This window comes from Chroicocephalus ridibundus, chromosome 10 (genome assembly GCF_963924245.1).
Source record: "Chroicocephalus ridibundus chromosome 10, bChrRid1.1, whole genome shotgun sequence".
NCBI lineage: Eukaryota > Metazoa > Chordata > Aves > Charadriiformes > Laridae > Chroicocephalus > Chroicocephalus ridibundus.
Genome location: NC_086293.1, coordinates 3,447,488 through 3,472,312, shown reverse-complemented (window position 1 = coordinate 3,472,312; position 24,825 = coordinate 3,447,488). Strand labels below are relative to the sequence as shown.

The following is a 24,825-nucleotide window of genomic DNA, read 5'->3' as shown; positions in this document are numbered from 1 at the left end:
TTCTTAATTTTCTGAACTACACTTCAGAATGTGTTGCAGTATTACGTTGCGTGCTCTTGAAATGTGTAAACCTTATAACCAACGTTAAAATCAATTATTTTTATGTTGTTAGTTATTTTCTGTGGTCTTGCTTAACCTAGCAAGAGATTCACTGTTTTGTAGAAACAAATATAATTGACTTCAGCTACTTTTAACTGTTTGCCTCGGGCTACTAAATTAACTTTTCCATTCTCTGAATAGTGACCCTGACAAGAAGTCCCTCTGTTTCCTGTTCTTAATTCTTGCCTGACTGTGTGGATTGAACTGTGCGACTGCCCATGAAAATGAGGTGGTGTGTGTTCCTTCCCAGTCATAAGACATATCGCCCTATTCCAGGAAACACCACCCACTATTGTTTCCAAGACTTTGCAGATCCTATGTACATTAGTTAATTTAATTGTGATACAGTAATTGAAACCAGAAGTTCTTTTGCTCCCCACAAAAACTGTATTATATTTTTTATGACATATATGCAAATTTAAAACCCAATTAAAATATTCCTATATTTAGCATTGTTAGAAGTCGACACAAAAACGCATTTCAAAATTATATAGAAATTTTAACATACCCATATTGTTGATATCTCAACATAGAATATTTGGTGGTTCTTGCTGTGTGACTGGCTGTTAACACTAAGTATTCTTAGGCGGGATAAACACACAGTTGTTATTTTAAGTTAGCAATTCCTTATTAACAGAACTGTCCCTGCAGCTTTTCAGAATGTTGAATATTCACTGATTTCTTACTAGCCATCAATGATGGTAAGTCTTTTTTTTTTTTTTTTTTCAGAGCAGTTTACACCTCTGACAAGTTTTTTTAATTTTGTGTTTTAAGGGGAAAAAAAAATTGGGTTTGGTTAATTCTCAAATAAAAAGCCTTGTCGTAATGGAAAGGAGACTTCAAGGTGAATTAAATATTAAGAGTAGAGAATACGTGCTGGTCTTTGTGCCTGTAATGGAGACAGCAAGGTGTGGAAACAGATATTTATAGAATACTTAGAGCTTTCAAAAGACTAGAAATGGAAATTCTGGAGAATTCATGCATGTAAACAGTCCTGCAAGTTATAAACAAGATTACAAGGAATGCTGGACTTCTATTAATCTTTTAGAAACGTGTTCATGCAAGACTTCTAAGAACTATGAAATGGTTGCACTAAGGATCTGCTTGCAGTTGATCTCTTCACTTATGCACTCTGCAAGTGCATCAGATTGTGTTTATATGATAATCATTGCTGCCTTTGCTTCCTGGAAGCCTTCAGATACCCACACATCTCAACTTCTAATTCTACCTGTGATTCTGAAAAACTTTGAAAATAGCAAATTGTCGTAGTATGTTGTGTACTGAAAATATAAAACGTGGTGATAACAAGCCACAGTGGAAAAAAATCTCATTTTCCACTTGAATTATTACTTAGTACTTTCAGAAAGTAGTGATAATAGTACCTTCAACTATTTTTTTTCCTCCTTGTTTTTCATTGAAGCAATAGAATTAATTTTTGAAAAAGAAATATTATAGCTTATCTTGAAAAGGCTTCTTTTCTCAAGGGGAAAACCTTGGTAAGTTCATGAACTTCTTCCAGCAGTAGGATTAAGATCTTGATTTGCCAGATTTATCAAAGACATTATTACATTAGTGAAGATGAGAAAGAAAATGTGAATAGTATTTCAGTACTGCTAAGTCTTCACAAGCTTCTGATTGAAATGCCTGCGTTAACAAGAATATTGTATAATGAAATCTGTAGAACATGTTGCAGCGCTGTATTACCTCTGCCAAGGAGCATCATTGTGTATTTCTGTTGAAACAATATGCCAAATACTGAGATGAGTCTATGAGTCTGAAAATAAATATTTTGATTGGCCATGCCTTTAAAATGTGTTTTAATTGATTTTATTAAGACTGGCATTCTTCCAAAACTGCTGCACAAACACTTTGGGATCTGTTCCTTCATCGTTTAAATAAATGCCAAAATTCCAGTTGACTTCAAAGACAGCAGAATTAAGATCTTAGTCACCAAAAGACGCATTCTGATTTTATCTCGTGAACAGGAGGGTCATGCCTGATAGTCTGTTTGAAAGGCAGAAACAAGTACCTGGGTAAGCGAGTCCTCTTCATTCGAGTCGACACTGAAGACATGTTAGTTTGCTCGGGTAAGGCAGCCTAACGTTAAAGAAGTTGTCTCTCATTAGACACACTGTTAAGCCATCAGGTACGAGCAGCTTGCATTTAACAGGCAAACTTCCTTTGGTGTTCCAGTTGTCTAAATTGTTGATTGCTTCTATCTTTTTAAATCGTTGCAGTGATTCTCCATCTTGTGTTTGTGACGTGGAACAGCTAGTGGTGATGCAGCTGTGGCAGTCTAAAGAATAAGCACTGCAAGGTTTGTAGAGAGGGTAATATCTTCTATTAGACGTACTGACATAGTTGGAAAAGCAAGAGAATCTGGTGACATTCAGCGTTTACATGCAAAGGAAAAGCTGCGAGATGTAGGGTGGCTGAAGCTGAATCATTTGCTCTGAGACTGATTGAATAGTAGAGTTTCTCCTGGGCGTCACTGTCATCCAGTCATTTACATTTCCCTTTTGTTTTTTCCTGTTAGGAACTGGGTTTCGATTCTGTTTGATTTTTGTGCTTCAAACTAAATAATTTCACAGTGCAAAGTCATGAACAGTTATATTGGCCAGCGCTGGAGGTATGGTAATGTGCAGCAGTAGGCAAGAGCGAGCAAGCAGAGAGCTGGCTGGGCTGATTTCTCTGCCAGAGCCCAGATCTCACCCAGGCTACAGCTGGAGTTCAAGTTTATCAGATGATTGGAGCGAATTAAGTGCTCAGGCCTAAATGAGGAATGTGAGCTCAGAGATGGTTTGATTTGGTGGGAAGAGATGGATGATTTTATGAATACTGTTTTGTTGTTGATAACTGGGTGCTTATCATATTCCAGACAGCTTTGGGTGCTTTTCATTTGTCTGAAGACTATTGGCTGTGATACATTTTCTGGAAAATTTGAGGTGAAAAAAACCCTGCCTAAATATGGCTCTTTATTCACTTCCTCCTCCCAAATTCTCTGCATCCCCTATCCCTTCCTGTGTTCTCACTTTCTTTTACGAATCAATGATGGCAGCCATACCCAATTACAATTTTATAGTTTAAACATAATTTTCCTGCATTATTCCAAGCCATGAACCAGTTGTTTTAGTTGCACCGATTTAGAAGGTCATTATTTTTGCTTTTCCCTGTTGCTATTCACAACGCCATTAATATATGGTATCTGTAAGACACTATCTATTTAAGAATTGTGGCTTGAAGAGAAGATCGCAGATAGTTGGCACTTAATTGGTTGATACTCTACCCAAAATGCCTTGAATGCAGTGACATATCAATAAATAGGCCAGAATATTCTGTTTGCAAGAAGATGGGCAGCCAAAAGGAGCGCTGATAACAGCGGTGAGGCTTCGTAAGGCACGGTGATTCCATCCATAGGCAGTATGGTGGGAGCTCAAGAAACAGCTTTCCAATTAGCTTGAACATGTCGTAGCAAATGATGACATCATGACAGGAGTCCTGGAGTTCCATTTATGTATCTATATAATATATCTGTATCATATAACATAGTTATTTAATACCAGCGAGCACTGAAGAAAAATAGTTCCAAGTGGTGCCAATTGTAATGGTTTTACTTTCTGCTGAGAGTTGGTGTGTAGTAGTTTGATGGCTGGGTCTAGTGCAGGCGAGGGGAGCGGGGTGGCGTCTTTTGGGGACAGTCCAGTGTTTGCGGCGACACGTCCCACAAGGCTGAGCCGGCAGCTCCACGCGAGGAGGTGCTGATGAAGGCTGCACGCAGCGGTGGCTACGGGGGCTCAGCTAGCGGACAGTAACATCTTACTGTGATAGTCAGGATATAAGAACATTCCTATTTTTTCATAAACCTTGGTGCGGTTAATTGAAAACCATAAGGAGAAGGCCTAATGTTAGTAAAGATAGTTCAGACAGACTCAACCTGCGCTACGCGAGCTTATTTTCTTTCATTTCAAAGTCAGAGCATACAGATATTTGTGGGGAGAGTGTTCTTAGCATTCGAAGACCAGATTATAGGTAAGGGTTTCTGCTTTTTGATGGCTAGCTTCTTTCTAGTTAGACAAACAAACAACAAAAAAATGTTTTCCTTTGAGCCAGAGAAGGGAATTTCATTCAGCTGCGAAGACAGCTGATTTGCCTTGGGGTAAAATGTGAGAAGAAACAGATGTCCAAAAAAGGAGAAGCACTAGGGAATAAAAACATTGAAATTGCAAAATAAGAGTGTATAAATAAAGTATGTGAAAGCTTACTGTACATAAACTAAAATCAAATTTAAGATCACTGCATGCTGTATAGTATCTTAAAGGGCTCATCCAGCTAACTTACTGGTTTTGCATTCACAGTCTTGTTTCAGGCTTTGTACCAGGAAATCTTTGCTGTTTTCAGTAAGTGTATGCACATCATGTAAATATACAGTATAAAATTTTAAATTGAAGGTTACCTGGATTTTTCTTGAGGATATTTTGACAATATTCCTTAGAGCATTTTCTGTTCATAAAAAATTAATGAAAGCATGAGTCAAAACATTTAAAAATTCAAATTGACGTTGCAGTGTTATGAACTGCCTTTGAATTTTGCAAATTCCTGAAAGGCACTCTCTACAGACATTATAATGTCTCCAATTATAAACATTACTTCTCAGGCAGTGGAATAATTCTTCGCGATGAAATAAATTACTGTTTAAACTTTCTGTTCTAGGTCTTGGTGAACACCTATGTGCATCTTGGTCGTGGTTTTGTTATATTTGAGAAGTCCTATTTGGATATTCTTAGGTACTGTGATAAGCCACTATAGTCTGTTGCAGTTGTATGTCTGTCTTTCCCTAATTCAGATTTATATGCCGTCAAAAAACCAGCATTCTGCTGCTGAAACTGAACATTTGTTCACTCTGACTTTGTGGGAGAAGAAAAATCTCCTTACCTTTTATGTGTAGGTCAGCATAAAGCATAAGATTTTTTTGGTTTTATCGCAAGAAATTATCCTTCTTTGTTTCCTTGTTGATTTTTCCTTTTCACTGGTTCTGAAAAAAATGGGTTAAATAAGTATTGAACGTATATCAAAGACAGAATTGTTTCCAGGGACATTTCTTCATCTTTATGTTGTAAGAATAATTATAATGAATTTGATTTGTAATTACTGCCAGAGCAACAATTCTGAGTTGAGTCAACATAGAGAAGGTAAAAAATATGGTGGGATGAGTCTGGGCTTCCACTGGAGAGCAGGACTCTGTTCTGACTTGCCTGGTGTTAACTACAGAGCTGTCTCTCCTGCCCCCCGTCTTTGCTTCCTCCCCCCACTCCTATAGCCATAAGCACTTTGTCATGTTGACACTGGCAATCGAACCGTCTTGCTTTGAGTATGAAAGAACTACTTTTATCATTTCTAATATGCAGCCTGGGGCCAAAACAGACAAAGCAATTTGAAAGGACGAGGTTCAGGAGGAGGCTGGAATTCCCATTGTACAGCCCTTGGGAATATGACTTCAGTAACCAACTCTGAAGCAGTTATTTATCATCGTGACAACTCTCGGTCTGTCCGTACTTAGTCAGCTGAGTTGCACACTGTTTGATGGTAGCGAGCTCCTTGCCATCCATTCTTAGAAAAAAAAATATGGTTTGTTATGATCGGAGCTGTCAGGAGACACCTGTATTGTTTAATCTGGTTCTTAAACTTCAAAAATCATTTTATTCCATATTCCGTAAAGAAGTTGGGCTGGATCATTGTTTGGACGTTTCCAAAGAAATACCTTATTCTTCAGGCAAAAGTAACATCACTACAGAGGCCTGCTTTCTACCAGGGAGTATCTCTGTGTGGCACTGATAGCTTCTCGTGTCCAGGGCCTTCTCTTTTGTTAAGCCCCATATGGCACTGTCCCTACAGACCACGCCTGCTTTGTCCGCTCTTTTACCTATGTTTTGTCCTAAGGACTTTTTTTAATCTAGCACCTCTTTGTCCTTTATATTGTCAGTCACCATAAGCTTTTTGATGTCTGCCCATCCATGCATCTTGTGACCTAACTTTCAGCTTGTCTTAAATATCATTTGGCTTTATATCTCTCTTCTTTTGAACTCTCATCACCATTGCTGTCAGATTTCTGACACAATTCTTTTACTGCAAAGTTCTTCCAGTCTGTAGTGATAGTAGAATCCCAGTTAATACCTTTTTCATCTCAGTTTCTATGAAACACTTCAAATAAATCTCCTAAAGGAGTTAAAACTCATTTTTCATAGAGCCATCACCAATTATCAGACAAGCTAAATGAGTTTATTCTTCAATCTCATTGCTGCTTGATTTCATCAGTTTAGGCGCTGCCTTTTCTTGAGATGCATCTAATTTGCCTTCTTGCTATGGATTATAAATCAAGGTGACACCACCATTTTCTCCAAGTAACAAAGATTACCTTTATTAATGTCAGCATACCGTCCTGTATAAGCCAAGGAACGCAGCTCTGTCACCTCCGCAACATTGTCCTGCTCATCTAATGTTCTTTGAGTCCAGTTCACAAGCATGAAGAAAACGCTATAATTATCCTGTTCCCCATTGTCTTTTAATAAACCTTGACTCACTGCATAATTTTCCATAAGTTTTTATGGTACTTCTAATCTTTTTGCATGAACTTTTATAATTGGAATAACTTGGAACTTGTTCTGCCTTCTGAATGATTTGTTGTTATTTGACTTATTTCTTCTTGTTAGCAGCAATGCCATAATTTAAAAAAAAAAATCCCCTAAATGAAATAATGTGATGTGCCTGCCCAGCTTTGTACTTGGTCTGCATATGAATTTCATTTTTCCTCGGTGTGGGAAAAATACTAGTCTAGAGATAAATCCCTTTTTGATTGGCTGCTCTAAATAAAGCAAACAGCAATTGTTTCTAAGCTAATGTCACCGATGGTATCACCGCCCCAGATTAGAACTTGACTGCAGCTTGGAGACATCAATCGAGATATATCTTTCCTTCTGTTGAACCTGAACTTTTAGGCTTTTTTTTTCCCCTGTGAAAACCACATCCTACTCAGTTATTTAATGGGACGTGAAGCCTAGACATAGTTTTCTGTTCTGAAGGGTTGGAATTTAAAATAAGTTTAAACTATTTATTAAATTTACTTGTATATATTAATTCAAAATCTGTTCAAATACATATAAATAACTTAAGCTGCCACCTGATATTGTGTCTTTATCACCTGCAAGGCTGAAGATTCTCCAGAATACAAAATTAAGCTGAAGGGAAGAGTATGTATTTCCATACAAATATAACATTTCCTCACGGTTCCACACGGGCCCTACCATATCCTAGATGATCCAAACACAGTAAGATTTGTAGGCTGATTTGTATATAGTTGCGTTTAACTTGTTGCTGGTTGTCTGGACCTTGGGGAGCAGTTTTGTGGAGCAAGATTGACCCATGTTGAAAAGGTCATGAAGTTGCTCTTGACAGAGCTGGCGCTTCACCTATCATTTCATAATTGGTGTATAGATGCATCTTAAAACTCTTCCTTCCAATAATGCGATATAGGTAAAAGATAAGGTATGTGTTGAAAATTGAGGTACTGCTGCCAAAGCAGGAAAGCAATGTTTGGCTGTTTGTAGAGAACAAAAGTGCACTTACTCCTTGCATGGTTGATTTACATGAGATCCACCTCGATGCTGTTTCTAAATACCTGTTCGTGTCATGCAACAGGTTCTGTAGGTGAATAGCTGTTGGCTGTTTTGGAACATGGGTTAAAAAACTTGCTAGAATATCTTAGAAAGAATCCCGTGTTACCCGCCCCATCCTTTTTAAATGAAGAAACCGGTTTGAATTCATCTACTGGTTTCAGCTGCTGCCTGTCCTGTTTGCCATGCTGCGGTTCCCTGTGTGTTTTAAATACGTTATTGCTATCCTCAGTGGGCACTGAAACTTTGAATGCGCTTGTTTGGAAATTTCACTGAGGCATACTTAGACTCTTACAAAATCCCTCCCAGACATGAGTGTAAGTGTGTTGGCACCGCACGTCTACTAGGACTCGCAGATTGTTTCTTTGATTGCTCATTTGTGAGCTTCTATTAAAAGATGACTTGTCTGTTAGTCAGGTGTATGGCCGACCTGTGCCATGGGCTCCGTACGTGGGGTGTTCTGGCTGCAGGAAAGTGGTTTAAAAACACGCTTCGAGAACTGATTGACCTGTGTGGAAACAGCCCGCACAGATGTGTTGTAATATCCTTCCCACTTCAGCAGACATGACTAAACAGACTTTGTCTGCTCTGAACAATTAAGATGTTTGCCAGTGTGTGCAGGGCCCCGTGCAAGTTCCAGCTTGTTCCCAACTGGTAGAGGAGTTTTTCAACTTGTGCAAAAATATTTCAGCTGTTCATGTTCTCTTCGTTTTAGGGTTTACTCAAGATCTTTAACTTTTCAAGGAACACCTTATTCATTATATAAATAAAAACACTTCCCTCTTCAGATTTTTCTAGTTTTTCTAATTCCCTGGAAGCAGTACTTACATAGCCAAAAAAGCAAACCTTGCTTTATATGAAAACAAAGTAGGAAAACCCAGGGATGTTTATTCGTGACCACAACAGTTTTCCTGTCACGGTGACTCAGAAAGAATCTGAACATCTTTGCTCAGAATTTGGCTTTACTGCGGAGACTCTCGAGTGATGTGCACAGGATGCAGATAGAATGGAGGACGGATGCTCTGTAACCGACGTCAGGGCGAGCTTTTTGGTATGGAATTAAGTAAGACAAGTGGCAGGGAAATCATTAATAAAAGCTCTGAGAGAAATACGGTTAGGTTTATCACGCTGAATAGGGTGATCGCTGTGGGTACTGGTCTGGTGGTAAGTTATTATAGCTGTGTGGTTGGACTATCTGCTGTGCTGAGAGCGGTGGGGAGCCGTTGCTCCCCTGAGGTAGGCTGACAAACCGGGTACACACAGTCTTTTCTCCGAGGCGGACCTGTTTCCTTTAGGCTTCCTGCTCTCATATCTGTCTCAGGTCTATTTAGTAGTTAGAGAAATTTTCTGAAGCAAGTGAGTTTAAAGTATTGAACAATCTTCAAAGAAACCACCGCAGAAAATGAAGCCTACAGATCCAAACCTGAGATATGATTGTTAATGGGTTGGGTTTTTTTAATCGCTCAGTATTGCTGGTTAGCGTGATGGAAGTTTTTTCGTTGTTGAAACTTTAATTGAGTTGTATTACTACAAAGACAAAGGAATACAAAAGTTTCCATGAGCAGCTACTTCCTTACATCATCAAAGTCACCCAGAGCAACAATATTTAGATACCAGATTAGCAGGAAATGACTAGAGCAGACCATGGCAGCTAAATCATCTAGTCTTTCAGAAGCCTTTGGTACTAGCAAATGCTTCCATGACTCTCAAAAGAATAATTATAAAGCATGTATTTGTAATAAGCATGGATTATTTGTTCTGTATTAAAATAATTAGAGAGTATTTGGTTAAAACTTTGCTACCTACGTTTTTTAGCCTGAAATGGAACTTCACCATGGTGCATCCTGAGCGGCACATGGAAGAGAAATGTCATCCCCTTTTTCCCTACCCCACCAACAAATAAGCCTTTAAAGTAAATAAGATTCAGTTAAGATGCTAAACCCATTGGAGGATTTAATTGCTCACGACGAATATAACTGATTCATCTGAGTAACATAATAATGTTGATACAACTTAAATTATGGCACCTAAGTAGCAGTTATTCAATATATTGCAGAATCGTAGAAGATTGAGACTGGAAGGGAGCTGTGGAGGCCATCGCACCACACCCGTCACGCTTCCTCCTCAGCGCAGGGCTGAGTCTGCGGGCAGCTTCTCCCACTGCTTAACCGCTGCTCCTTGACAATTTTTCCCTATATCCAGGCAGAATTTCTCTTGTTGCAACTTGTGCCCGTTGTCTTTTCTTCTTTCTGTACGTGCTTCTCCAAGGAGTCTGTGAGCTGATGCCATGGTTGGTTATTTGCTGGAATGGAACAGGGAGAGGAAATACTTTACTAAGAAGTTACAGAAGTATCTAACTTGGTGAACTTTATATGCTTTTACTCCCTGAATTTCTTGGTAACATTTTCAATGCTGAAAGCTAGTTTAAATCAAAGTTGAGCAAAATAAACTTTAAAAATATATTTTCATAAAGGGTTTTCTCCTGTACTTTACTGTTGGATACAGTAACTGAAGGGTATCATTGAATTGATATTTTGTCTTAGAGAAAGGAGGAATTGCTTTTTTAAAAAAAAGTCATTAATTTAGGTGAAATATACGTGACTAGGAAGTTTCTTCCTATTTCTTCAAATCTTCCCTTATCTAACGAGTGCACTGATAGAGCACCGATTTATAAAAATCACAAGTCTAAACAAGTTTTTTCTCTCAGTTTCTGCTGTGTATGTCTGGAATAATTTATAAAGGTTGACTATGCCAGGTTTTGTTGACTGCATCGTCTTGTCAGTAGAAGAAACAGTTCATGACTTCGAAGACAAAGGAAAACTTTGCTTCATCTTTACAATGAAACTAGACCATGGATTATTATATTAGATGTTGTGCAGAGGGGCAACAAAGAGAATAGTTCCTGCTTTTAAAATCCTGTTTTAATTCCCCCCAAAAGTGAAATTGCTGTCTTTAATAGTTTGAAGCTGCACTCACAAATTCTGCTTCAACAGCAAAATTTTATTGTAGCCCATCACTTCTTTCTTTGATCAGTGAATGTGATTGATTTAGTTTTGAGGAATATCAAAGAACAAGTTATCAACTTGTTATCATCCAGTTTTGGCTGAGAGTGTTTCCCCTGTGGATAGGCCGGCGTGGGAGAAAGCCCATAGTAACTAATGAAATACGTGAGTGGACAACGGAAGCTTTCCTCAGTGCAGAACGACACGTTGTCTGGGACTTAAGATAGGAGCTGGCTTGGGCTATACAGTGCAATAACGCACAGTTAAAGACAAGGAGTCTGTGAGACGGGGGAGACTGCGTTGCCAGCACACACAGACACAAACAGATTTGGAGTTGGAAGAACGGACCTAAGAACGGACCACAGATCAATCTGTGCTTGAGTGGGCGTGATGCAATCAGCGTCACTCTCAGAACGACGAGGGGAAAAAAACTTGGAGAATGTAAAGCAAAGGGTGATGTGGCTTTACCAGGGACCTCTGGACAAATAGGACAGTGTTCAAAATAGTTATGATATTCTTTAAAATTGTCTTGATGTGTAGCTCAAAGAAAGGCAGCATCTCATACCCAGGGTGGTTTGAATTACTGAGAGGAGAAAAAAGGAGAGGATTTCAAAGGCAGAAGTGGCTGGTGCTTAGCTAATACCTCCCCGCTTACAGTTACGGAGAAACCAAACTTCATTTATGTCTTTTGAAACTCCTTTTCTCTAATGTTGTTACTTTTGTGTTTATTCTACTACAACCTGGGTATGATATGACTTCAATTCAGATTTAGCTCCTTAGAAAATATTTCCTGTTACCCATAATAAAAAAACAAAATGGGGAAAAGCATCCATCTCTGAAGTGGCGGAAATCAAAATCTCAGTTCTTGGTTACAAAAGAGGGGGTTTTTATACTGTTAGGAGGAGAAAGAACAGTTTCAATAGAACTGTAATTCATTTGTTTATCACGCTAGAAGAGAAAAATTAGAATTACATAAAAGCTTTTCAATAAGTTGTGTGATGAAGTAGCAGGCGTTCGAAAGGTCAGCTTTATAGAAAATACAAAATTGTATCACTTTCCTGAGCTCGCAGTGAGGATGCTTTGGAAGAATAGTACTCCCGGGAAAACCATACTTTGCATTAATGGGGGGTTTGTGGGGGGTGGTGTTTTGGGGTTTTTTTTAGGTCTTCTCCATTACACAGTAGCTGAAGGCAGCACTGGCATTTTGTAGGAATGTTCCTTCGATACAAAGAGGTGTTATGGAAAGTTTGGTGTTAAGTCAGAAGGGCCAAGAACGAGGTGATCGTATCGTTGCCATCCAGACTGCAGGTTGTTAGTGAGCACCGCGAAGCAAAGGTACAGCACTTTGCACAAGGCAAGATCCATGTTTAAGGAGCGGGGTCGCATGTTGCGAAGTTAAGAGATGATCCGAATAGTTCTTGTCAGGTGGTTATGGGGGATAAAACCATTTGCCTGCCTGAGACCCACACTGTAGATATTCAAGATGATCTTACGTTTCTCAAATTTAGACCCAAGCATTTAAATTAACATTGTGAGAGTGCTCCTCAGATTTTGGGTTTTTTTCAGTTTCAAAAGAGGAGTTGCAAACAATAGCTTAATATTTCAATTATTTATAGAATACCTTTAGTGTTTTTGTTTATATTGAGTCTTCAGGTTTTCCCCTATGCAATATCTATAATCACCTCTTCCTTTTAATTTGTTTATTAGCAGTTCTGTAAGGAATTGAAGAGTTATATAAACTGAGTAAAATGAATCATTTTATTCACTACTGAAAAAAAAAAACATTTTTTAAAGTGTAATATGATCTTAAATGCTTATAAATAAGTGTGCCCTCAGTTTTGAATACCGTCCAAAAAGGTGTCAAACCGCTGCTCGCTCTCGATCCTGCTCCTGTTGGCGCAGAAGGCCGAGGGCAGCGGGAGGAATGGCAGTGCTGGTTCCTCCTCCGGCTCGGGGCTCCGGGGACACGGCTCAGACGGATGCGGGATGGTCCAGCCTGGCAGCGCTTGGCTCCTGCAGCCCGCTGGCAATCACAGCACAGGGGATATGTGCCTGTAGGTCTTGCCGCATTTTACAATTTTATGTTTGAATTAAAACACTTAATTGTTCTAAATTATGCAGAACAACCCTCATAAATATATTAACGGTTCTTTCTCTGGGGGGAGAGGAGGAGGTGGTGCAGTGAAAAAAATGGGATAGTTGAGATTTTGTAAATTTAGTGCCACGAAGAAGTAAAGTATGTTTTCACAGTGCAGGAGATCTGTTGCTTGTTTTAGGATGGATTTTATGGAAAATTCATTGAACAGCCTCGGTTTATATTCCCATTTTGAAAACATACTAACTATATTTGCTGCCCTGCAATCAAACTTTTAAAAGTAGCTTCTCACTCCGTTGTTCACAGTTGGATTAACGTGTTCTTCCTGTGGTCCCTGTTGATCCCATAAACTCAGTGTAATTGCGATCATAAAATAGGCAAAAAAATCAAAGTAATCCCATATGGGGGGGAAAGACCCTTCTGAGCCAAAACAAGCTGTTTGGCTTGTAAGCGACTGGAAGCCTTTACTGCAGCACATCTGCAGCGCTCGGCGTCACCGCGCTCCGCAGCGGGGCCTGCAGCTACCGCCTCGTGCTGGGATGCTGCAGCAACGCTGCAACCGCGCTCTGCGAAGCTTGGCTAGGCTAGGATGAATAACTTGTAATTAAAAAGATTGCTTTCTACCAGATACATGACGTTGGAGGGGCTGCGTTTATTTCTCTTCTCTTTCAGAGCACTGCGTTACGGATAATGAAGTGCGACAGACTGGGGTTGACTTTTATGTTTTTTTTAAATTGCTGAACAATTTGCTGCACTCAAAGAAACAAATCCCTCAGTATGGTCATGCCATCTTGCAACCAGGTTGTGCCATCGGGCTGAAATAAGGTTCAGGAGCTAATAACCATCAGGAGCTTGTTAGGACGTTGCTTTCTTCCTGGGAATGAGAGAGACCAACAGGAGAGCAAGCGGGTTTCCACTTTGTTAAAGCAGGTCTAGCAGGACAGATAAAGGAAGGGAAAATGAGAGAATTAAATAAGGAGATTTGATAGCTAGGACACATACAAGTATTCGCAAACGAGCTCTTAGAGCAACAGATGTTGAAATTACATGATCAGAAAACCAAAAGCAATTTTGGAAAGGGTTACAGAATCCCAGGAGTCACGCAAGACCCTCCTAGCACAAAATCTTTGCACAGGATCAGCACAATTCTTGTTTCTTCAGTTGTTTCTATATTAATGGAAGTGGTATAAAAATAAATCTGACACTTGTGCACGAGTTTTCAGCTGAATCTGGATTGGACATGTAGTTTCAGAACTGTTTCCCAAGTCATCCCGTGGGTTTGTAGGTGAACTGGAGGCTGCCTATATTATTTAGAAAACTGTGAATGTAGGGGCGTAGCAAACACTGTAAGCGTGAGGCAGTGTGCTTGTAGAGCTCTCTTATGGCTGAGGCACCTTCTCCTTCTTTGGTTCATTTTTTGTCCATTTGAAACAGTAGGGTTTCAGTGGAACTAAACCCGAAGCCTGCTCTGCCTGTTGTATTTGGAGAACATCTCTACCTTTACTAGCTAAATATTTTGCTAATTTTGTTACCGACACTTGCAATTTTCTGTGTAATATTTATTTTTACCTTATCTGATAAACATAATGGGCAAAGTGACATGTAGGATTTTAATAACACTGATGGGGGAAACTGGCATGTAAGATTTAATACAAATGCATTTTTCTTCTCTAAGCTTTCGAACTGTGTAACGTGAAATAAAAATCTGATTATTGCAGTATCATGTATGCATTTAATACTGGAAACCATCTTCCTTTATTCGTTCGTGGTGTCTTCAGCAATTATTTTAGTTTCTAACTAAATGAAGAGCATTCTTTCTGCATAAGAGGAGAGAGGGGAAGGTTTTCTGTGACTTCTTGATACCTCCTCCACAAGATAGAAATGTTGTGTATACACTACATGTATCTCCATGGAAGCAATTTATGAGATCAGGGAGGTCACTGGCTACATCAAAATTGTAATGAATTAGTATTTTGATTGCTTTTCAAGTTTTCTACTACTTATATGTTATATACAGTGCACTAGAGGAAATGTGTTTATACTGAATACGTGTACAAAATGTGCATGCAAGATGACATAACTGCATGTGGGAAATCTGTGTCAGTTTTTTCTGCCAAATATTATTTTCTGATAATGGAATTGAGCTGAAAAGGATCCGTATTCTTGATTCAAGAGTTGTTTAGTATAATGCATATTTTGTTTGTCTTTGCCAGCTACACATTGAGAAGATGGAGTGTGGTTGATGAAACAAGAAAATACCGTAGGCGTAGTGTTGAAACATGACTCTCGGATGAGTTAGGTGACCCTCCAATGTTACTTTTTATTGTCGGTCTCATCTGAAAATGGTCTATGCGTTTTAATCAGTCAATACAACTTCAAGGATTTCTGTGGACTTTTTTTTCACTTGTAGAAGTTGTTTTGGTGGTTTGTTTTTTTTATTTTAAATAAGAGGGAGATTTTTCCAGTTCTGAAGGTCTTCATAAAATTTGGCAGTCTCCCTTCATGGTATGACATGGTTTGCAAACGCCGATCTTAGCTCCTTCTTCCACCCCAAGTCTCTGTCTCCATGAAGAGTGGTGACATGGTTGGTTCTTCACACAGTCAGAATCCACATCCAGGAATGTGTCCCGTGTCTGACCAGCCATCTGGTTATGGTCTGAATTTCTTTTGAATTTAAGAGTTATCTGGTTTATTAGGTGAATAGAACCATACCTTTATAACTTAGCATCTTCAAGCTGTTGAAAAGATTGGAAGTAGATGAGTCTTCCGTTGCTGGTGGGAAGGTGTTGCTCTGTCAGCCCCGCACGGGTGCTATAAAGAAGCATTGTGAGGACAGTAATGATAGAGGATGTAGTTATGGGCGTCTGATGGGTATGGGCTACTTTGACAAAGATGATCCTTGCTTCAAGAGATTATTTAGTCTTATGTTTCAAGGTAAAGTAAAACTCTGGAGCAGGATTCTTAGGCTGTGAAATCTCAGAAATATTTAAAACTCAGCTGGACCAGACCCTGAGAAACCTGATGTAGTTGGCCCCGCTTAGAATGGAGGAATGGCCAAAATGATTTCCAGAGGTATCCTCCGATCGAGCTGAGCCTGCGATTCTGTGACCCCCACATTAGAACCCTGAGTGGTACCTTAAGTATCATGTTTTATAACATCTTTATTGTTCCTGAATTGTTTTATTTCTGAAATTCAGTTGAATAGCTTGTGTAGTTAAACCACTGCTCTTTTTTAATCAGTAATTATCAAATGTTTGATTCTGTATGACCTGAAAGCTAATTTACAGGTCTTAGACAGCAGTTGTGCGTGACCGGTGAATTAAAAAGATGTAGTGGAACATGGCAAGCTATTGATTTATGCAAAACAAATAAAGTCTGTGTAGTTGGAATGGCATAGATTCAGATGCATAAATGATGTTAATTATTCTGAGAAATCCACTTAGGTATATGATCCAGATTTCCTGTACAAGTCTGTGCAACCCTTGAAAGTAAACGTGTGTTTACATCTACATTGGGATTTTTTGCAGGATTTAGCAATGTAATGAATATAGGCTTACACATGTACTTATTTTTAATGTAAAATCTGAGCACATCAAAGGAGGAAGATGATGGAAGAATTTAATGTATACTTTTATATACTATAGTGTTTTAATTTTCATCTCAGTCAAAGGGTTTATATCAGATCTAATCATTACTATGACAGTATTTACATTAACTGTGGCTTCATTCAAACACACATTCTGTTTGGATCGTTGCCTTTTCGTGGTAGTAAAATGAAGTTTAAAATCCCATACAAAATAGCATAATGGCAATCATCAAATCTGCTTGGTGGGGGGTGGGGGTTGTTTGTTTTCACACTTGTTTGTTTTCAGTTTTTAAGTGCCTAAGGAAAAGGCTTAATAGTAGAAACTATCCTCGTAGGTATACGTCATTCCAGCAACTCAAGTGCTGTGCCCTGAAAAATGGCTTTTTCAGCTCCAAAGCACTTTTAGAGGGGGAGAGAAATTGGGTTTGTGTTTGCTCGCTTCTCTGCTTTGCTTTTTTTTTCCCCTCGTAAAACACGAAACAATGGGAGGAAATGTGTCTGAGCATTCTTATACCAAAAAGACCCTAGTGTGCATTTTTTTTTGTATCTTTTATTGTATTGTTTCATTAATTGTTAGTCACGTAAAGAAAAAAAATCCTTTTTATTAATGTTTTCATATAATAATCTGATGAATACCTAGGAAAAATGCTATAAAACCAGAAGGGACTAATTAGTGTCCAGTGCCACTGTTTGTATATCTGTTTGGAACATCTTATTAGAGGATATTAAAAAGGCTTTCTAGCTAAAAGTTTACACTGTAAACAAATACTTTCTGTACTGTTTACTTGCCTTTTTCTGTTTTGTTCTTAAAGATATCTTTTGAAGTATTTGGAATCTTCAGATACAAGATCTTTAGAAAACGGTCTGGTTTCCAGCGTATGAGCTGACTAAGCCCATGCGCTCCGGAGCTTGCTGAATTTGAGTATTGACCAACTGTTGCAGTAATTGCTCAAGTGTAGGTGGGTCAAACACAGTACAAAGCCCATCTTGGAAGAGGACATTTTCAGAAAAAGACTGTAATCCCTCTGTCCCAAGCTCCTAGACCACTAGGTGCTGGGTAAAAAGGATACAAAAATTGAGTAAAGGGACAGAAAATCAAGTTCAAGACACCTGTGGCTTGATAGAAGCTCTGATAGGGCATCAGAGGAAAGAAGAAGAGATGTCCTGAAAGATGATGGCAGGATTCTTAAACATACTGTGGCTGGTAGGGGGGGAAATCAGTAGGGTGATTTTGAGAGGGGCAATGTTTGCAGTTTGTATGAAACATGAGGCCACTCACGAGAAGTATTATACATATATTCAAGAGAATTGTGTGCAAGAGGAACTCGAAGAAGAATGGTTGCTGTTGGCTGAGATCAAAGTGAGAATGCCTTGTGACCTTGACCTAGATTTTAAGCTGTGGTTATGGAATGAAAATACAGAAATTTGGAAAGGCTGTAAAGGGAAAACAAGCATCAGTCAGGCACACTGTCAATGAGAAAAAGTAAGAAGTTGATGGACTTGAATTTTATTGAGAGATAATAAATCATTTGGACAGGAAAGGCTGTGAAGCTTCTAGGAAAGAGAAGAAAAGAGCCCATGTAGGTGTTAGGGATGTTAGGAATTTGTCAATTGTGTCAACTAGCTAGGGTAGGACCGTTGTGTACAGGGATCCGGAAAAATTATCCACAGTTTTCTCTATCTGCTATTTAAATAAAGCAGCTTGAAGACAGACAGGCAGTTTTTATGATCGTTGGCCTTGAATTTTTTTTAAGGTTAATTTCTTTGTGTGTGTGTGTTTCTGATGTCTGTGTCAACTGAAGTAAGAAGTATCTGATGGTCTGTAGTAAATTCTTCAGATTATAGCCAAAACTGACTTCAGCTATAGTTTAATTATAGAAAGTTAGCAGCCATTTCTGAAAAACATGAGCTATATCTTGCTGCAGAAATAGAAACCTGTTGCAGAAAACCAGTTAGGTGTGGGCGGGATGCAGAGTCGTCATGGGGGAGCCACGGGGATTGTTGCAGGATAAGCTCTTGCCGCTGGGAGCAAGAGGGGATCCTTGTTTAAGTGCATTACCGTGGGTTCTTAGAGAGCAAAGAAAACACTCCACCGTAGAGCGCGCTGTGCAGGCTCTGACATGCAGCTGGATATAACTCCTGAACAAAGCTAAATGCCACGTTAGTGCGGAATACTGTTCATGCTGGTGGTTCGTTTATGGCTTTTTTTCCTGTGGGAAAGGGGGATGGGGAAGGAATTGTCAAATATACAAAATGCTTGAAGTGTTTTCAGTTTCAGGAAGATGAAGGGTAGTGCTTACCGTGCATCAAATAGCCAAGATGAAAGGAGGGTGCTAAACTTTATAATTATCCCTCAGTCTATACCATGGAGTCTGAAAAAGTTGCATGTTAGGACTTGCGGGCATTTAATGAATTTCAAGTTGCAATTTTATTTCCGTTGCCATTCGTGAAAGATACAGACAGTGGACCAAGAATACGACTGAAAAAGTGTCCCAAGGAGCGTTAATGCCGCCTGCTATGTCTAGTTCAGTTCTACTACAAGTATATTTAGACACACGTATTTTGTAAAGTAATTTAGGCTGCCAAAAGTTGTGATGTATTGTCTCTCTGGTAAAGCATAGAACAAAAACATGTTTCACCTAATACCCATCAAAAAAGCTCACATTCTATAGCTACAAAATAATTTAGTTGCTTTAAATTTAAACATGCTTGGATGTGTTCTTTTTTCAGTTGTTTAGGTTTCCCGAGTAAGTGTAGATTTCTAAATCAAAGACTAAGATGTGATAAGCCTTAATTGATCTGGGAAGCTGTATGTTCTCCTGTGAAACTCAGCTGTGCTGTTTGCTGTAGGCAGCAGTTCGTTTTCAGCCCTTGCTTCTGCCTGTAGAATTTTACTCTTCACTTTCTCTTCACCGTATTTGGAGCATTTGTAACATAGTAAATAGTGTAGTTTGCATAATAAGACTCTTCCAGGTTTTTCTAAGCAGAGTGTTTTGCTACATGTGTATGTAAATTTGTCTCAGTTGTGTGGAGAAAATAGTATTTGTGGGGGTTGTTTGTTTGTTTGTTTTGTCTTTCTTAATGAGGTAGCCATTTTTGTGGCAAATCCTTCTAGATCCACGGATCTAGATCCAAGGAACTTTTAAGAATCCCCTAAGGGTACCTTTATATTCTTGCAAGTTTATTTATAGGATAAACAGTAGTTATCTGTTTGAATTACGTGTGCTAATTCTAAGATGCAAAGCCATTATCTGCTTCAGTAGGAGAGCACCAATTTTGAAACCATTGTCATGGAAGTTAAATTTCAGGTACCGGGTGTTATTGTTGTGTGAAGGAAATGCAGAACTCTCTATTCAGTGGGATTTATTGAACACGCAGTCTGGAGGTGTGTAAAATCAAACAGTGGGAACTTGTGAAGAGTTCAGTTAATACACAGGGCTTTTTCCCCCCTTCTGCCTATTATGTGAGAAAATAATGCTTGTCATTTCAAGAAAACAAGTGCGGGAGTTCTTCTCTTATCCCAAATAGACATAATTTGCATCTGAAATTTAAGAACCTCTACAAAGAAGTTGGAATATAAAAGCACATATTTAAAGAAACAGGTGCATTTGGATAATCTGCCCAGATGGGTACAGAGGGGGTCGGTTTTGGCAGCCGGGTTGTCTTCCTCGGCGATGCCTTCTTCTGCCGTTGCCTGCAGCTGCCCCGAGGTCCCACTCGCCCCGGTGGGCTGCGGGGCAGGGCAGAACTGGCAACAAAATCCACGTTCTCAGCTTGGGCTGGATGTCATATTCTGGGCATGACAAGCATTTTAGACATTGTCTTTCATGGCTTTCTGTATTTCACTATTTCTCCTCTTAAAAGTTTCACTCTTTTGAAGTAATTTCCAAAGTTTGCGTAGTCGTACTCTATGTATTTTAAATGCCTTTTCATGAAAAGGGGTGTTCCTATTAACCAAGAGCCTGTGATGCATTATAATTTAGCTCTCGGTATTGACATTTAACGCAACTTGTTTTGCACAGTATGGTGTAGCTTGTTTTGTTTAGGTTAACATGCAATTGGTCACTTTTGCATAGAATTTTCCCCTTTAGTTTCAGGTTCTCCGCTCGCCTCTGCGTGTCGTTATTAGGGTACTAGTGCTTTGTTCTTTATAAACCTTGGTAAGATTCAGCACACAGTGCTATGGCTGTGACTGCTCTGATAGTTAGATGGAGTGTAAGCTGTTTTATAAAACTGTCTGTTCTTCTGGAAGTACAATAATAGCATACTTTTCAAACATTTAAAAATAATTCTCAACCCAGGAGCTTTGCATAGCTGTTAAATACCTGTGAACCTCAGTCTCAGTCTTTTTGCAAATATTTATATGTTAAAAGACTGCCGGAAAAGAGCCGTGCTTTAGATAGGAGGAATTAATTGTCAGTCTCTTCTCTTCACTTTCATCTTCTTGTTAACAGTGCTGTGTTTCTTAAGTTACCTCGTAGGCGCTGCTGCTGGCTGTGCGCTCTGCTTCCACTGTTAGTCCTCAAGTTCCTTGAGGCCCTCCGTGGGTTGCCCGTCCTCGACTGTTACGGCCAAACACGGGGAGCTGCTTTCTGCCCTTTAGTCTGAGCGAGAAGAACTGACAGTGCCGTTGGAGCTGCTCTTTGTATCATAGGGGCGTTAGGGCAATGCGAGCGTCACGCACTACACATGTAAAGCAAAAAGGCTCTCTGAGCTGTGCCGGAATTATGGAACAGCCAGCCAGTTCCTGGATGGAAATATTTTCATATCACAAAATCGTTTATGTCACTGGTGCCCTTACCAGCCTTTCTCTGTAAAACCAACGGAACAAAACGGGGCGCGTACTTGCCTCTCGCCCCCTGTGTGGGTCAGCCCGGACGGTGGGAAAGCACAGAGCAGAGAAGCTGGCTGCGCTCCCGCTCTATCTCCTCAGGAGATAAGACCTTTTTAGGGCTGTCGGTTGGCTGCTTTCCCTTTTGCCTTTGAATCACCTCATGGTGTATTTTTAAAAGTATTTCTCGTGCTGCTTTGACAGAGGGGTGTGTTCGTGAGGGTTACAATCTACAGGCTTTGTTTGCAAAAACGAGCATGTGCTAGACAAAGATGGACTGTCACGCTGAACTTTAGATTTCTTGCTTTTTGCCAGCTTGAATCATACCATAAACTCTATTTAAAGATCTTGTTTTTTTGTATTTATTTTCCACATCCTTGACCCTGACTGGTGAGCTGGACATTTGTGTTTGCCTTGGCAAGCTCCAAGCTGCTCATCTAGGGCAGGATGAAAACTCTTTTTTCCTTTTGTAAACAAACTGTTCCTTCAGTATTTTCCATAAGGATTCACACCACCATTTTGCAACGCTTCTAGGAATTGAGAAAATCTTGCCATTCAGAGTTTTCATTTTACACAGCTGGTAGCACTGCATAGAAATGTTTGATTTTTATATGAGTAATAGTTTTCTGAGGTTGGATCTGAAGAGCTTTTTTCAGAATGTTTTCAAATTCCAGAAATACTACAGTTTGTTGTGAAGCGGTTTGTTAAAGCTATAGATCAATATTCATTGTTGCCTGTCCAGAAAATGGGGTTGTTTGTGGTTTTTATTTGTCTAACACTAATGCTTGTGTGTCAGACAATGCAACTGTGAACACTGCCCCATTGTACTAGAGACTGTACACGTGTCAAATGCTGCTTTGTGCCCTGAAGAATTTACAGTCTAAATAAACGGTCGCGTTCTGTATTTCTTCGGATAGATGTATTTTAGTGGTCAGGATATAAAATGAGAGAATAACTTAGTGGGCCGCGCAATGCCAACACACAAATTATGTTTTAGAACAAACGAACTGAGTTTTGTTTTCCAGAGGGACAAAGGACTGATGCTGCCCCATTTTGTTAGGTCATTTGCAGTGGGGGGCTCACAGTTTTGAGGGCTGTATGCCTGGAAATGGCATTCTTGTTCTTGTCATCAACAAGGCTTGTGGTACTCCAGCAGCGTTGCTGCTAATTTAGGCACGTGTGAAATGCTCGAAGTCGGACATGAAGTTTTATCTATTATAAAACTGATATTATTAAATCCAACTCAAAGCTGAGCACCCATGTTAGTCCTGATGCCAAGCTACTGCAAGCCCTGCCAAGGGGAAAAAGGCTATTTGCCGTGAGCTAAACCTCCAAATAATGATTAAAAGTCTTTTAAGAGCACCCACATTTCTCTGTAAGAAAAAGCTTGTAGCATATATTCAGAATATGCTCTCTTCTCCCCTCACCCCTCACGAACTAATTGTGCTCCTAAGTCCCTGTATTTTTCCTCAGCTCATGTGTTCTGCTCCCTGGTACCTGGTGTGAATTTATAACACTCGCTGTAGTATGTTCACAAGGATACCAGATTCCTTGATGTTCTGTGAAAACACTTACTTTTTTTTTTTCCCCCAATCTACAGCCGCTTACTGAACATGGGCAAGTAGCAAAGTGAAAGTACAATTATATTGTATTGCAGAAAAAACTCGGTGTAGTTTTTAAATTTCTCTAAACAATAGGAAAGCACAAATTTCCATGTAACTTTTCAGCTTTATGCTGCTATTTATGAGATCTAATATTTGGGTGCAAAATGAAGTCTCGGAGAACAATTAGTTCTTCATGAACGTCATGAGAATTTTCTGCAGTGTTTAGTGCAGTGTGCTATTTATTATCCAGATTATTATCCAGATTAAGTATGTGCCAATGAGTCAGCAAACCAAAACAAAATGTCTGGTTTCTGGTCTACAGCGTACTGTAAATGATAATAAATAGCAAATAACCAAACTGAGAGTTAGGAACAAATGCTGAAAAGCGTATGTTAAAAAATGCCCCCAAAATTACAAACTATGAGTGATGTGTAGGTTGTTGACAGAAGAGAAAAAATACTGAATTTTATGTAAAGCTCCGTTGGTGCTAGTCAACAGTCCATAAATGTTATTTATTCTTCCTTTCAAATAGTAATACCAATTTTATAAAGGTATATTAAAAGCATATTTGAACTCCCCAAACTAAAATTACACTTCCTTTTCTGTTGCAGATCTGGGACATGAGTGATGACGAAACAGTCTGAAAATCAGCTGAATAAGGTGGAAGATGACCTACTTTGGACTGGAGCGCTGCCTTTTATCTGTTATTTGACAAGTTAATGATTGCTCACCTGTTCTGACTGCTACAAATACAAACAAATATAGTCCACATTTTGACATTAATATCTTCACCTTAAAAGCAGTCTGTTACAGATATAACTCTCCACATTTTCATTTTTATTATGTAAATAACTAAAGCAATGTGGTTACGTTTAAACCTTGTCTTGCCTTTTTGCCCCCTTTTTTTTTTTAGTTTCTAAATATGACTCACAGATAAAATATGCTGCTTAAGTAATTTTTGGTGGTTTATTTGTCCCAGTTTTTATTTTGTGTGTAAATGGATATGTCCAAGCAGCATGTCTAAGTGGATTTTTTCATCTTTCCCAGATTTGTGCCCCTTAAGTTGGAATGTATTGTTAAGAGTGAGAATATTCTGCTATTGGCAGATAAACTGCGTCTTTAAAGGAGAGCAGGAGTAGGTAAGAACCTAGGTACAACACCTTGCTTGCTGTTTCAAAGTACATATTTATAGTTCAATTGATTGCCTTTGTTCCAGCATGATTGTTCTTGCCTGTGTCAGTGGAGGTGTTATTCTCTGCAAAGAGCTCATAATTTCATGCCGTGGAAAAAGTTTGACCTATATTTACACAGGAAAGACCAAAGTGCATTGGTATCATCGTTACAGTCCTCTGAAGTTTAGAGAGGGCTCCGTTATGTAGTGAGGTTGCTTTTGGGGGAGGATCATTAATTCAGTTAAAACTTGTAGAGAAATGCCTAACAGAAATAGGAAATTGGTTCTCTAACTTTGCTGTTCTTGGGTGCTGTCATGCAGTACTTTACAGGTGTTAAAAAAGACCAATTCTGATTTTCATTTCGGTTCGATTTGAAGTTTTTCATTTTTTGCAACATCAGGAATGGCTTCGGAGATTATGGCTGAGCACAAGCAGTAGTTTGAGATTCCTTGAGTTTAAAAGATAACTTGAGAAAAATGGATTTGTAAAATATGAAAGTACATTATTACAAAATTGAAAGGGAATCTATTGGTTTTTAATCCTGGAAATGTTTTAGAAGTGTATTTGAAATCCCTTTTATGGCTTTATATTGTGGGGGTTATGGGCTAACTCACTCAGAAAAAATGCAAATCGCTGTATCTGCCAAGCAGTCTTTATTTCCCCTGTATATTGTGAAAATTAGTTGATCAATCCAATTGCTTTAGTTCCTTCCTGTCGTGGTTTAACCCCCACTGGCAACTAGGACCACGCAGCTGTTTGCTCACTCCCC

The 24,825-nt window shown here is 39.1% G+C and overlaps 1 protein-coding gene across 4 annotated transcripts in view; it reads left to right on the top strand.

The window, feature by feature from the left end:
* ATG7 (autophagy related 7) overlaps positions 1-23,895 on the top strand; it is a 107,789-nt gene extending 83,894 nt beyond the window's left edge. For all 4 annotated transcript variants that reach the window (XM_063348041.1, XM_063348043.1, XM_063348042.1 and 1 more), the window contains exon 19: positions 23,496-23,895. In XM_063348041.1, coding sequence (XP_063204111.1) covers positions 23,496-23,528 — 33 coding nt within the window. In that variant the 3' untranslated portion in view covers positions 23,529-23,895. The remainder of the gene's footprint in view (positions 1-23,495) is intronic.
* Positions 23,896-24,825: the final 930 nt, after the last annotated feature.